Source organism: Diabrotica virgifera, chromosome 9 (assembly GCF_917563875.1).
Source record: "Diabrotica virgifera virgifera chromosome 9, PGI_DIABVI_V3a".
NCBI classification, from domain to species: Eukaryota; Metazoa; Arthropoda; class Insecta; order Coleoptera; family Chrysomelidae; genus Diabrotica; species Diabrotica virgifera.
Window position 1 is genome coordinate 175,773,970 of NC_065451.1, and position 15,605 is coordinate 175,789,574.

At 31.7% G+C, this 15,605-nt stretch overlaps 2 protein-coding genes across 3 annotated transcripts in view; both read right to left on the bottom strand.

Moving 5' to 3' along the window:
- The window catches only part of LOC126891955 (uncharacterized), a 374,743-nt gene that overhangs the window by 348,531 nt on the left and 10,607 nt on the right, over window positions 1-15,605 (bottom strand). The window contains exon 2 of one of the 2 annotated variants that reach the window (XM_050661310.1): window positions 8,289-8,532. The exons of the other annotated variant lie outside the window; for it this stretch is intronic. The gene's annotated coding sequence lies outside the window, so the exon portion shown is untranslated. Of the gene's footprint in view, window positions 1-8,288; window positions 8,533-15,605 lie in introns of those variants that run through there. 2 annotated transcript variants of the gene reach the window in all.
- On the bottom strand, window positions 8,543-15,129 carry LOC126891954 (uncharacterized). The gene is made up of 2 exons (XM_050661308.1): window positions 14,221-15,129; window positions 8,543-10,589 (listed from the first exon to the last, which is right to left on the bottom strand). Exon 2 carries the CDS (start codon window positions 9,890-9,892, stop codon window positions 8,726-8,728), a length of 1,167 nt encoding a protein of 388 aa, XP_050517265.1. The 5' UTR covers window positions 9,893-10,589; window positions 14,221-15,129; the 3' UTR covers window positions 8,543-8,725.

Sequence of the window (15,605 nt, forward strand, 5' to 3'; positions counted from 1 at the left end):
CGTTATATTCTGTTTACATCCGTGGACTACCGCATTCTGAGTAACGTTATATTCTGTTTACATCCGTGGTTAAACTTTAGACAAATATATAACCTATAAGACAATTATTATATTTAACTATAGCATAGAAACTAAATTATGGATAATACAACTGTTTTATTTTACAATTTTATTCTTATTAAACATTTTATAATTATCAAATAACTAATAAGGATTTAGCAACCTGTGTAAGAGACGTCGAATGAAGTAGGTTTTGTGTAAATCCGTGACTGCATAAATATAATGTCAATAATGTGTAATAATTGTTTAAATTTAAACAAATTAAGGCAGTGCATTAATTTTTTAACTGATTTCTGTGCAATTTATTTAGGTATAAGGAATTTAAATTGATTAGTAGGTATTAATTAAATACAGTTTAAAATTTATCACATAGGTACCTATTATAATTAATCGTCGTTTGGAAATTGTGATTTTTATTTTTAGGAAAAACTGTGCTTGTAGAAAAAGTATAGTGTGAAACACGTTCAGAAAGGTAATTTCTCACTCGCTTGAATTGCGGCACTCGCTTGCGCTCGTACCGCAACTTTTCAAACTCGTGAGAAATTAGTACCTTTCTGCACTTGTTGCACAATATACTATTTACTTGTATAAAGGAGATTATAATAATTATGACACATGGTACTCCTTATATTTTTTAAATAATATGGTTTTGTAAAGGCATAACTTTGATTATTGGCTAAACCTACATTATACGATACGTCACAAGAAATTAAAAAAAATTAAATAAATTCACTGTTTAAATAAGATATAGTGCGCTGGAGTAAGTGTTCCCCCCCCCCCCTTAATAACCCATTTATTTCTAGAACATAAGCAAAACACTCGGACAGGTGGATTTTTAAAATAATCAAAGTATATGATAACATCAATGTTTCGAACTTTACGCGATCCCACTTCAGGTGACAGGCAAAATTTTGATTCTTTTAAATGGGAAAGTACATCATGTTATAGCTCATTTAAAAGCGTTTGAAATACTAATTACAAAAATGTATAATACTTTAATCCTTATTAAGAGCATAGGCGCAAAATTTCGATCGAATTGTTTTTAAACGCATTCATCTTTTTTTTCGAATCCTGAGAAAACTAATAAGTATTTTTGAAAAATTTCAACGCAGAATAAAAGATTACATTATTACCGAGGGCTGAAAGTCCCTTAGAACAGCGGTTCTCAATCTTTTTCTGTCATGTACCACCCTAACTGAAATACATATCTAACTAGGTGATCTCATTAACTATAATAGTGGTGCTGATTTTGGCTGTTTTTGCGTTTTGTGTACCACCTCAAAAAATGAAATGTACCACCAGTGCTACATGTACCACAGATTGAGAACCGCTGCCTTAGAATAAACAAAAATTTCTTTTGAATGATATATTTGAAATAAAAAATCCGACTAAATTTTCTTTTTTTTTTCACCCATGTGACTGATTAAAATGTATGTATACACCGTTTATAGGCGTCAACGCCCTTCCGGTAGGGATCTATGGAGGAGTGTCACCGAGCCGCAAGCCCTTATCCCTTGCCGTACTGCTCCTCCATAGGCCGATCAGACACCAGCTTATTCCAGACCAAGTCGTAGATTCTTTTTAGAATTTTAGACTACGACGTCAGCCTTTTTATTTTTCTATTCACCGGGCTGGGGCACGAACCTCGATCGTCTCGACCGCATATCCACTATAGATTGTCAATCGTGCGCCTCAGTCCGCTTGGCTAATCTGATCGACACTGATTAAAATAATTATTATTATTAAAATAATTATTATTATTAAAATAATCATTATAGAAGTTCTCAGGGACTTTTGACCCTCGATAATATTGTAATATTTCATTCTGCGTTTAAATTTTTCAAAAATACTTATTCTCTCAGGATTCGAAAAAAATTATTTTTTTTGCACTTGCGAGCTATGCCCATTTAGCCAGCACCAAATCCTAAACTAAAAACTGTCTAATTCTAACAAGCAGCGAGACTGTGACTAAAACAAAACGAGCAAGGATGGGAAAGAAAAAAATGAATACATTTCAAAATATTTCAACCGAAATTTTGCGCCTACGGTCTCAAAAAGGATTAAAGTATTATACATTTTTGTAATCAGTCTTTCAAAAGCTTTTAAACGAGGTGTCACATGATGTACTTTCCCATTTAAAAAAATCAAAGTTATCACTGTCACCTGAAGAGGGACCGCGTACAGTTTGAAACATTGATGCTATAGTCCAGGGGTGGCCAAACTGTGGCTCGCGAGCCACATGTGGCTCTTTGAATGATTATTTGTGGCTCTCAATAAATGTACCTGAATTACTTTTAATTTTTCTGTTAAATGTCTTAAATTATTGACAGAAAATATAAAAGACTAAGTGTAACAACAGGACTCAGACAAGAAGACAACGTATCAAAGTTGCTATTCAATTTGGCCTTAGAATATGTAGGTAATAAGTAAAACGTCACCTGAGCTGACAGAAGGCTTCGCGAATCGAGGATCAAAACTATTGTTGGCCTTTGCTGATGATCTAGGTGCAGTAGCTCATTCTACAAGAGACGCGAGAGAGGTGTTTTTGCAACTCAAGGAAGAAGCAAGTAGTCTGGACCTTCGAATAAATAAAGAGAAAACGAAATACATGCTAGTAACCCAAAATCCAAGATCAAGAGTTAGGCAGAACATAACTATTAACGACCACAACTTCGAAGTAGAAAAAGTGTTTAAATTAAATATCTAGGGGCGGTAATCACAGATGACAACCACATATAAATAGAGGTCTCAGCAAGGATAGCTGCGTGGAATCGAGAATTATACACCCTATCATCATTATTAAGACATAAGCTGCTGAAATGACAATCTAAATTAGGATTGTGCATGTCAATTATTCGCCTGCCTATTGGATATAGAAGTGAAACATGAACTCTAAATTAGCGAGAAATAAATATGCTGCTGGTTTTTGAAAGAAGAGTTCTCAGAATGATAATTGGCCTTCAAAGAGATGCATTGACGGGAGAGTGGTACCGCACAGCTGAATTGGTGACTGTGTATGGTGCTGAAAACATCGTCAGACATATAAAAACTAACTGGATAAGATGTGCAGGTGATGTGGTAAAGTCAGAGGAAAGGAAGACAGACTGTTACAAACAGTGTTTTTTGATAAACCAAACGGTAGAAGATCAGTAGACCGTCCCAAACAAAGATGGAAGGATGATGAAGAATCGAAGCATCCTGAAATGGCTGCTTGCAGAATTATTTCCATATTTGAAACAACGATGTGAACCATTTTATTTCACCTTAAAATTCGTGAAATTCAATTACTGAGAGAAAAATTTAATACCATTTTTACACTTTTTAAATAATTGTTGACTCTTGAAAAAATGACTCGGACTATCAAGGAGCTTGGCCACCCCTGCATAGTCTGTTCGCTAAACTCAGACACAGCTGGCTTTTGATTTTGTAGGTATTTTTTTTGTTTTTGGCCAATTTTGCCAAAATTGCAAACTATTTAGTAATTATGTTTTGCCAATTTTATTAAATTGGCAAAATTACTTACTAAAATCACTAGCCATCTGTGTCCGAGTTTAGCAAAACGACTATATAATATATATACTATGGTTATTTTAAAAATCGACTTGTCCGAGCGTTTTGCTTATGTGCTAAAAATTAATAAGTTATTAAGGGGATAGCACTTATTCCAGCGCACTGTATATTCCGTACTATTGCTATAAAATATTAAAACGAATAAACAAAAACTTGTCGAGTAGTGCTGATTGACACAACAGACCAGTAAAATGTTATTATTCATACAGATAGTGTAAAATATATCGCCGCTTATCTGGTCCGCTAGTAATAAAGTTATCAGCATTTAATTGCAAAGCGGCCTTCTTAAGTGGAAAATACTTTATGTATGTAATTACATTTTTATCTCAAAATGGTTATTTTTTTTAACTGATGAATTTTGTATAGGTATAATGCTAGGAATACCTTTTGTAGTGCTGGAAAAGACCTTTAAAACAAGAACTGTTTAATGTCGATTACACTCAAACTAAGCGAGATATGGTGCAAAAAAATATTGATGACTAATGTATTTTAAGAAAAAATGAGAAGTACTATATTTAACCCCTCATCCACCAGAATCTAAATGCATCGTTTTCCTTCTATAATATGTATATTTTATTATAGTGTTATTTACATGTTTAAAAAGTTGGACAGGTTTAAAATAAATGGTTTTAAAAAAAATTAGATCAAATTATAGAACACATTTTTAAATTTTCTTAAAAATCTTCCTTTTTCTCTATGTAACTCGAAAATGATAACGAGATAGGAAAAAGAGGTACAGCACAAAAATGTAGGGTTTATTCAGATAAAAATTTTGTTTTTCCTTTCATTACTGTATCTCTTGATAATTTTCGAGTTTATGGAGAAAAAGAAAGATTTAAAAGAAACTTTTAAAATGCTCTCTAAGTACAATTTGACCTTACTCTTTTTAAAAACCATTTTAAACCCATCCAACTTTTTTAACATAGAAATAACACAATAACGAAAGTTATTGTAAATGTAAAATGGTGCATTTAAATCTGGTGGATGAGGGTTTAAATTCTACGCATTTTATCTTAAAATAAATTAGCCATCAACTTTTTTGCACTATATTGCTTAGTTTGAATGTAATCGACATTTTAACAGTGCTCGTTTTAAAGGTCTTTTTAAATATTATAAAAGTATCGATAGCATTATACCCTTAAAATAGACATTTCTCTAGTATTTTAAGTTAAACACATTGATTTGAGCACATTTGATTGAAATATATGTGTTTTCGTGTTAAAAAAAACTGACAAAGAATAACAATTAAGGGGGGCCTGATTATTCAGCGCCCAGGGCCCGAAGTTAGGTTAAACCGGAACTGCTGATAGAAGAAGAATCTCTTTTCACCTACGAATATTTCTTTTTGTATTAAACTACAAGATTTATGAAGGAACGAATCTCTTTGATTTTTCATAAGCTACAAAAAAGTTTTATATAGTTGTTTCGTTAGATGCATAATTTTTAAAGTATTCGCAAAAAATCTTCCGATAAGTTGACATTTTTCAATTAAAATGGCAAATTTTCAACCACTAATAACTCAAAAAGTATTGAGGTTTCAAAAAAATTATAGAACACTTTTTGCTTAGAATTTGGTTCCTTATTCACTTCCGTGGTTATTTTGACCAAAAAATTTTCCATCCCCGAGAAGGGGTGGGAACTACCCCCAAAGCTTAAAGCGCACACCGGAATAGGGTAGACTTTGAAATATGGCATAAAAAGGGATATTCCCAAAAGTTCGTTAAAATCCATGCAGTAGGATAGAATTCGGAGGTAATATCCTGTTTTTGTTCTCATTGACTGGCATATTAATGTACTTATTGTATTGTGACGATAATATAATTTTACCGTCTAGAGTACGCCAATGAATTAAGTAAAACGTGTTTTTGTACCGTCTCAAACGATATAAAAGTCGGAACGAAAAGCCTAGTTGTTGATTATTCTTGGAGCGTTGATCGAAGAATAATAAACAACAAGGAGGTATAAGAGGTGAGTTATCCCGCCTATTTTCCGCCGTCGTTTTGGTGTGTTGAACGAATCCGACGGTTTTCCTTTTAGCTTTTATACGAGCAGTGATTGTATTTCCCTACATGTCTTTTCCGCTGGCGAGCTGAGCGAGATTTCCTCTCCTTATAATACAGGGTGATTGATTAGTAGGGTAAAGCTCAAGAGCTCCGCTATAGTAATAGATAGCAATAAAAGTTAATAACAAAAATTTTAGCCATCTTTGAGCTTCACATTATAAAATTAGTTAGAATGTTACAGGGTGTTCGATAACACAGTGGCAGACCTAACTTATGTTTTTTTAAATGGAACACCCTATATTTTATTTTATATTCGAAATCCTGTTAACTTCTCCATCACAAAAATATAAAGGTTTGTAATGTTATACAGGGTATTTACAAAGTTATAACCAATTTTGTATGAAAATTGTAACAAGTTCAACTCCCTGTATAAATAAAAATAAGCACAACAGCAATGGTTTATTAATGCCATATTTTTTATTTATTGTCAAAATTTTTAAGAATTATTGATATTGCTAATTTTCTTTATATCAAATACAGGGTGAGTCAAAACGCAAGTACATTATTTTCTCAGTAATATTAAATGGAACACCCTGTATTTTATATCATTATTGAAAAGTAACATTAACGTACTTTAATTTTTATATAACATTCCCTATGCCCAAATTTATTAGTTTTCGAGAAATTTTCATTTTTCAGAGCAAATTATTTTAGGTGTTTAAATTTATCTAAATTTTAAGTAAGCCATGACTGAATTGACAATTGAAGATTACCGATTATCAATCCGGTAATCAATGTAACACTGTAGCAAATAAAGAAATAAAAATAATTTATTAGTAATACATTTTACAAACAAAAACAGAACCACTACATGCAACATTTTTGAAACAATTAAAAACTATCTTTTTATGTAAATGCAACAAATAAACAAAGAAAATTAGTAATAAATTTTACAAAAAAACACACAAACACAAAATACAATATTTTGTGAAGACAATTAAACACTACTTTTGTATGTAAATGTAACAATGTAACAAATAAAGAACGAAACATAATTTATCAGTAATACATTTTGCAAAAAAATATGTTTGAAAAAATTAGAAGCTACTTTTAATAAAATATTTTTAATATTTAATTACATAAGGTGTTCAAAATTATCTCCTAACACATTTATGTACGCCTAAAAACGATCATTGAATGAGCTACTTACTCTACGGAGCATTTGTAAATTAACACATCGAAATACACTTTGTATTCTATTTTTCATCTCATCCCTTGTTGTTGGATGTATTTTATAAACTTCATTATTAACGTAACCCCAAAAAAATCAGTACAGTTTATGGTGATTTGGGTGGCCACACCACTGGTCCATTGAAAAATGAAAATATCTCGAAAACTAATAAATTTAGACATAGGGAATGTTATCTAAAAATTAAAGTACAGTAATGGTACTTTTCAATAGTGATATAAAATACAGGGTGTTCCATTTAAAATTACTGAGAAAATAATGTACTTGCGTTTTGACTCACCCTGTATTTGATATAAAGAAAATTAGCAATATCGACCATTCTTGAAAATTTTGACAATACGTTAAAAAATATGGCATTAATAAACCATTGTTGTTCTTCTTATATTTATACATTGAGTTGAACTTGTTACAATTTTCATATAAAATTGGTTATAACTTTGTAAATACCCTGTATAACATAACAAACCTTTATATGTTTGTGATGGAGAAGTTAACAGGATTTTGAATATAAAATAAAATATAGGGTGTTCCATTTAAAAAAACATAAGTTTGGTCTGCCACTGTGTTATCGAACACCCTGTAACATTCTAACTAATTTTGTAATCTGAAGCTCAAAGGTGGCTAAAATTTTTGTTATTTAACTTTTATTGCTATCTATTACTATAGCGGAGCTATTGAGTTTTACCCTACTAATCAATCACCCTGTATGTCCGTTTCATATTAATAAATGTAATTCCTAATCTACACAATCATTGTGTCGGTAGTATTCATTCATGTATCAGATATCCTCACATCAACCCAAGCCTAATGTTCGATACATAGGTTATAAATATATTTTGTTAACGAAATTAACGAGTAGTAATTAAGGGTAATTATCTTAGCATTTGTAATGTTTTGATTCTAAATAAATGTCTTAAAAAAAGCGAACCTTCTGTCTTCGGCTGAATTTTTGTTACCTGGAACAACAAATGCAACGACAACGTTACAGTATAATTATTATTATTGTTATCATTTCCACACCACTTGAAAGAAGTAGATAACGTGGCGCGTTTTTTTTATAGTGGTATCCCCAACAGGCCTGTTCCACTCTGTGAAACATACTTGCGCAGTGCAATTTCTTTTTGTTGAGTAGCTGGTACTATTATAGAAGTGTTTTTGTTTTGGCTTTTTTGTAAAGACAAGTCATTCAGATAAGACAAGAAATTCATTCATCACTAGGTCTTTTTTTCTTTTCAAGTCAATACATGGAATTATTTCCTGATTTTGCATATCACTCAAAATTATATCTTGTGGAACCCATTCAACTGGTTCCTCATGAGTAAATAAATCATTGTGTTCTCTTTCATCATCACAAACATCTAATTGTAATGAAACTTTATGATGTTTTTTTTCTGAGATCTTTGGTTTTACCTTTCTTTTGGCTTTCAAATTATAATCTCTAGCTATATTATGCATACCTTTTAGCGTAATTAGATCTCAGCGTTGCACTTCATCATTTGAAAGAGTTGCCCCAAGATTATCCAAAATGTTTTTAAGCGGAATTTTTGCTGCAATATTTTTTGCAACTTCATCTCTTTCTCCTTTGGATAACCTCATATGTTTGACATCATTTTGGTGGCCCACATGCGTTTTATAAAAATCTACTTTTACCTCACCAGTAGGAAGAGTGATTACCACCATTTTTGCTTGACAGTGTCTGTTTATTTTGTTGCTACCTAATATTTTTTCACAGTGAAGGTTAGAACCTCTACTTTTGAAAACCCATCGCAAAAACAGTAAAATGTAGATATTGAATTACCACCAGCGGTTTTATAGAATTGATTTTTTTAAAGACAAATCGCCTCTAGTGTTCAAATTTTATTCTTGTGTTGGCAGCTCTATTTTGCACAGAATTCTGAGTACACATTGATGCTTGAGTTTGCCGTATCATTTTAATAATAAAATCTACATCAACTTCAGAATTAGCTCCATGTAAGACACTAAGAAATTCATTCATCGCTAGTTCTTTTTTTCTCTTCAAGCCAATACCTGGAATCATTTCCTGATTTTGCATATCACCCAAAATTGTATCTTGTGGAACCGATTCAACTGGTTCTTCGTGAGTAAATGAATCATTGTGATCTCTGTCATCATCGCAAACATCTAATTGTAATGAAACTTTACGAAGTTTTCTTCTTGCTGTTTTCTTCGGTTTTACCTTTCTTTTGACTTTCAATTTATAATCTCTAGCTACATTACGAATATCTTGTAGCGTAATTAGATCTCGTCGTTTCACTTCATCATTTGAAACAGTTGCCCTGAGGTTATCCAAAATGTTTTTAAGCGGAATTTTTGCTGCAATATTTTTTGCAATTTTATCTCTTTCTCCTTTGGATAGCCTCATACGTTTGATGTCATTTTGGTGGCCCACATGCGTTCTATAAAAATCTACTTTTACCTCTCCAGTGGGAAGAGTAACTGCCACCATTTTTGCTGGACAATATCCGTTTATTTTGTTGCTACCTAACACTTTTTCACGGCGAAGGTTAGAACCTTTCGTTTTGAAATACCCATCGCGAAAACAGTGAAATGTAGATATTGACTTGCCACCAGCAGCCGATTCTTTTGGTCTTCGACATACAAAATTATTTTTATCACTATTCTCGACTTCTAACTTCCACTCCAAAAACTTGTCTTCGCTTACAAAGGTTAAGCTCTCTTTTTCAGCCAAAGTAATACCATGCTTCAACTTATAATGTTCAAGCATAACAGTTTTCGTCTCAGTCTTATGGTCACACATTGCACACGCGACGACTGATTTCTTAATTTCAGATAAATTCACATCCTCAAAATTAGGACGATGCTTTTTCAATCGATGTTCCTTTAGACTATCCTTTCGCGGTGATGAATATTCACAAAGTCCACAGTCATATTTAACTTTATTTTTTTCGTGTTGAGTCTTCAAATGTTTGGTTAAATTTCCTTTTAAAGAAAAAGAAATGTTACACACTTTACAACAATGTTCACTCATTTTTCACGTCTTTTAATTGAGAAAATAAAATCAAAGAATATAATATCCGTTGATAACTATAATAAAATATAACCAAATATAAAATAAAATACAAAACTACAAAACAGAAAACAGTATGAAAGAAAACAGTCCAAAAACAAAAACAACACACAGCAGATGATAAAGGTGAAGATAGCCTAAAATGTCAAATGAATTCTTCATTTATTAAATTATTCAAAGTAGACCTTTTCCGCCCAGTTATGTAGTCATTACAAAATTTGCAATACATTAGATGCATAGATTACATAATTACATAGAAAAAAATATTACACAACAATAATTTTTACATACTCTCAAAATGCTAAATAAAACTTTAATTAAAAGGGTAGTCAGTGATTGTTCAAGTATGACACTTAATAGCTGAATAGTTCAAACATACCATATACCGTACCGTTTCGGCTTTTCTACCGGTATAAATCATAGATATATATAATACTCTAGATTGCGCCCTGCGATCTTAAAATGGGTGACGGTTGCGACAGAGATAGATGAGCCTATTTGGTCGGTAGTCTCTTTTTAATTTAAGGGGAATATCGACGACGTGACTATCCCACTTTATCGAGTAATATGTGTTGACAGTTGGGGCGGGTGGTGACGAGAAGTGGTCTTTGGTCTTCGGACGTGGACAATCGTGGTTCGAATCCCATACCAACTTTACCTTTTTTATTTTTATTTAATCAATATTGCGTTTATTTGATATTTTTACATCTGAAAAATGGACCTAAGTAAATCTAGCAGATAATAAATGTATGTAAGTTAATATTGGAATACATAATTTGTGAACTGCATAGTAAAATAAAAGTCATTCGTTATTAATATAAATTCGTCCTTATTCGAATGATGTGAATAATGTTTGTTTTGCTTCTACTTTTTAAAAAAATTATACTATATCTACTTATAATTGAATCGGTCATTTCAAAAACAGCAAAGTCCACAATTTTCAGAAACTAACTTTTTGAGAGGAGTAGACTCCTTTAAGATAAACGTTGTGTGCAAAAACGACACCAGTCCAGTAAAAACATTAGGAACAAAACTACAATATAACTCTGAATTTTGATGTCATCCATTTCATCCATCATTAACTTATTAAAAAAAAATAACATTGGCTTTTATATTTTTAAAAATCTATAGGTACCTACACAGTTTTTCTTATTTGTTATATATTTCTTTGCATAGATTTATTTTAAAGATGTAATAATATCTAATAAACGCAATATTGATTAAATAAAAAATAAAAAAAGTAAAGATTGGTATGGGATTCGAACGAGGATTATCCACGTCCGAAGACAAACGACCAGTTCTCGTCGCCATCCGCTCGAACTGTCAAACCATCTAAAATACTCGACGACAGAGTAGGATAGTGACGTCGTCGATACTTCCCTTGAATTAGAAAGAGACTACCGACCAAATAGGCTCATTTATCTCTGTCGCAACCGTCACCCATTTTAAGACGAGCCGTTAAAAACCGCTATGAATTCCACGATTTTATTGGTTAGAACTACCCACGTGATATCTGTGTTCGTATTGGTCAGAGAATTAAGCAATAAAGACAAATGACAATCAGCTGTGATGGAATTTTTATTTTGATGTAAATATTATTACTGATAATATTTATAAGCAAAATTATTCTACTGCACCTACAGTGACTCACAGCCTCAATTCTGAAATGATACAGTCGCTACTCAATAAAACTAGCTTGTGTCAGTGACTCAATATTAGAAAAAAATTACATACTGAAAGTAAGTTACTACAAGTCCTCTAAAACAGCATAAGCTATGTTTTGGGTTTCAAATATACCATACTTAAATAACAATAATCTTTTAATTATTTTGTGTATGATTTTGATATCAGCTAAAATGATGTAAACTTTTAAAGGAGAATATTAATAAAGAAAACAAAACTCCTTGTTGCTTATTTCTTTGGCTGATAGAAGATTTATTTCTTGCAGTTCAGCTATGTAGATTATTCTTTTGTAATATCCCTCTAATTGTTTCTGGGTTACATCTATTTCCAAACTCTCTTTCCACCTCATCTCTCAAATTTGGTGCACTTTTTTGGGATTATTTGCTATTTCTCTGACAATACATCTTAGCTATTAGGACTTTGGAAATGGCTGCTCTGAAAAGTTCGTTTGATGTACAACTGTACCATTCTCTCAGGTTGCGCAGCCACGATATTCTGCGTCTCCCTATGCTTCTTTTTCCTTGAATCTTTCCCTGCATAATGAGTTGGAGCAAGTTGTTTTGGCCCATACATGACAACATTTTTCATATGAATTTCTAGTTACATACAACCTATCTTTTCATGTCGTAAGGCCAAACCCAGTTATACCAGGAAATTGGCTCAGGCCATAGCATTATTCTCTACATATAAAAACTTAAGAAAGTGTGTCCTTTTAGGTGACACAACAGATCGAACACAACGAGCCATGTGTATCTTTTTCGGTACACAGTGTTGAGGACAGTGTGTATCTAAAAGGATACACTGGCGCTAAGGCTGTTAATTATTGCATATTTGAAACCCAAAACATAGCTTATGCTATTTTAGAAGACTCATACTAACTTACCTACTTTCAGTATGTAAGTTTTTTCTAATAAATATTGAGCCACTGACACAAGCTAGCTTTATTGAGTAGTGACTGCATCATTTAAGCTGTGAGCCCCTGTATATGTTTATCAGTCATGGCCTACTACACATTAAAATTGTTTCGTTATCATTCCCTGCGTTGCTTTCTTCAGCGTGCACACTGATTTTTGTACAGCAGCTTTTGTAGCCAATAGTTACTCTTGTTTGTTTTCTAGATTTTTCCTAATCAGGACTTGATTTCTTTTTGGTTTGTTACTAACTCCCTTCTACAATAGAGAGTTTGGGGCTTATTATTCGCTAAAGTGTTGGAATGCTTGTGGGTTTTGATATATGTACCTACTACCACAACTCTCAATACAAACTTTGATCAAACTGATAGTGTGACGACTAGATTTTTATAATTTGAACAAACTCCAGTTGTGACGTCACTTCCTGAGTTTGCTCAAACTGTTTGATCAAATTATTTGATAGTGAAACCACGACTTTAAGGATTTAAGTAACATCAATTTAATTTGCAATAAAAAAGATCATGAAGATTTGACGATGCTTGTAAATACATACACCCGATTTAGATAATTTAAGTGACAGCAATGTTTAGATTGTTTTGTCAAATATACCTACATGCAACAAAAAATTTAATAAAAATTTGCAAAAAAAATTGAAAGTGTTTTAAAGGTTTCAATATGTAAAAACATTGAACCACAGGAACGGTTTTTCTCCACAAAGGAACAAAAATCGTAGCAACATATTAATACGTGATACATTTAAAAATCCAAATGTAAATGAAATTTCAGACTTTTTAAAAGGACACAAGACACAACATGCCCTATACTTCACAAAATGCCGAAGAAAATCATAATTATTATATAATATAACATATAATTTCCCCTAAATTACTTTTCCCCATATCCAGTATATTAACTTTTATGTAAATTATCTCTTTTTAATTTTCATGCATTTATAATTTAATTTATAAGATCTATTCTAGGGCTGCCGTGTTTGTATTGAACAACTGAAATAAATAAAAAGAATACATATTATAACTATACAATAATTGTTTATATTTTTTATGAGATAAAAAGAAATATTTTATGAGACTAGGTACAGTCTAGAAAGAAGACTAGTAGAAACGAATAAATAGTGTTTTTTAATCAATACCGTTTTTCAATACATTTTGATTTTCTACCACACTTATTTCTATCATAAAAATTGTCAGATAAACAAGAAATTAATATTTATCCATCATCCTCAGTCAGCTGACTTGTTTTCTTGAAACGACACTTTGCATACAATATTGGTATTTAAATATCCCGCTCTGTCATTCTTAATCATTTGACCAATAGGAACACAGATATCACGTGGGTAGTTCTAACCAATGAAATCTTGGAATTCATAGCGGTATTTAACGCTTCGTATTTTAAGATCGTAAGGCGCAATCTAGAGTATTATATATCTATGGTATAAACATAGATATATAATACTCTAGATTGCGCCCTGCGATCTTAAAATGGGTGACGGTTGCGACAGAGATAAATGAGCCTATTTGGTCGGTAGTCTCTTTTTAATTTTAGGGGAATATCGACGACGTGACTATCCCACTTTATCGAGTAATATGTGTTGACAGTTGGAGCGGGTGGTGACGAGAAATGGTCTTTGGTCTTCGGACGTGGATAATCGTGGTTCGAATCCCATACCAACTTTACCTTTTTTATTTTTATTTAATCAATATTGCGTTTATTAGATATTTTTACTTCTGAAAAATGGACCTAAGTAAATCTAGCAGATAATAAATGTAGTACCTATGTATAGTAAGTTAATATTGGAATACATTTTGTGAACTGCATAGTAAAATAAAAGTCATTCGTTATTAATAAATTCGTCCTTATTCGAATGATGTGAATAATATTTGTTTTGCTTCTACTTTTTTAAAAAATTGTAACAATAGTTTCATAAATAAAAATAATGTCTAATTACTTATAATTGAATCGGTCATTTCAAAAACAGCAAAGTCCACAATTTTGAGAAACTAACTTTTTGAGAGGAATAGACTCCTTTAAGATAAACGTTGTGTGCAAAAACGACACCAGTCCAGTAAAAACATTAGGAACAAAACTACAATATAACTTTGAATTTTGATGTCATCCATTTCATCCATCTTTCGACTATATAGTTAAGTTTTCTTTGCTCTTCTGTAAAATTAGGAATATGTGACTCGTGTTATTTTTTAAATGACCGATTCAAATAATAAATCGATGGTACATTATGTTGATATTAATTATTGGTATTTTTTTACGAATATTTTTAATTACTTTATAGTATTCTACCATTAACTTATTAAAAAAATTAACATTGGCTTTTATATTTTTAAAAATCTATAGGTACCTACACAGTTTTTCTTATTTGTTATATATTTCTTTGCATAGATTTATTTTAGAGATGTAATAATATCTAATAAACGCAATATTGATTAAACTAAAAATAAAAAAGTAAAGATTGGTATGGGATTCGAACCAGGATTATCCACGTCCGAAGACAAACGACCAGTTCTCGTCGCCATCCGCTCGAACTGTCAAACCATCTAAAATGCTCGACGACAGAGTAGGATAGTGACGTCGTCGATACTCCCCTTGAATTAGAAAGAGACTACCGACCAAATAGGCTCATTTATCTCTGTCGCAACCGTCACCCATTTTAAGATCGTAAGGCGCAATCTAGAGTATTATAAATCTATGGGTATAAATGATCTTATATATAGTTCTACAGCTACAAAGATATAACATAACCTAATTTCACCTGAATTAATTAAGAAAAATGTTATAATATTTAAGTGTTTGCCGAAATTCTTCGAAGCAATGGACATTTTTTAATACGATTAATAGATATAGCTCTCAGCGGCAAACACCAGTTCAAAGAAAGTTTAGTGAAAAAGCTTTAGATGTTAATACTGTATCTCTTATCATTTTTAAGTTACAAGGAGAAATAGGAACATTTTTAAGAACATTTAAAAATGCGTTCTATAATTTTATCTTATTTTTTTCAAAAACTTCATTTTAAACCCGTTTAAGTTTCTGAGCATAGAAGTAACACT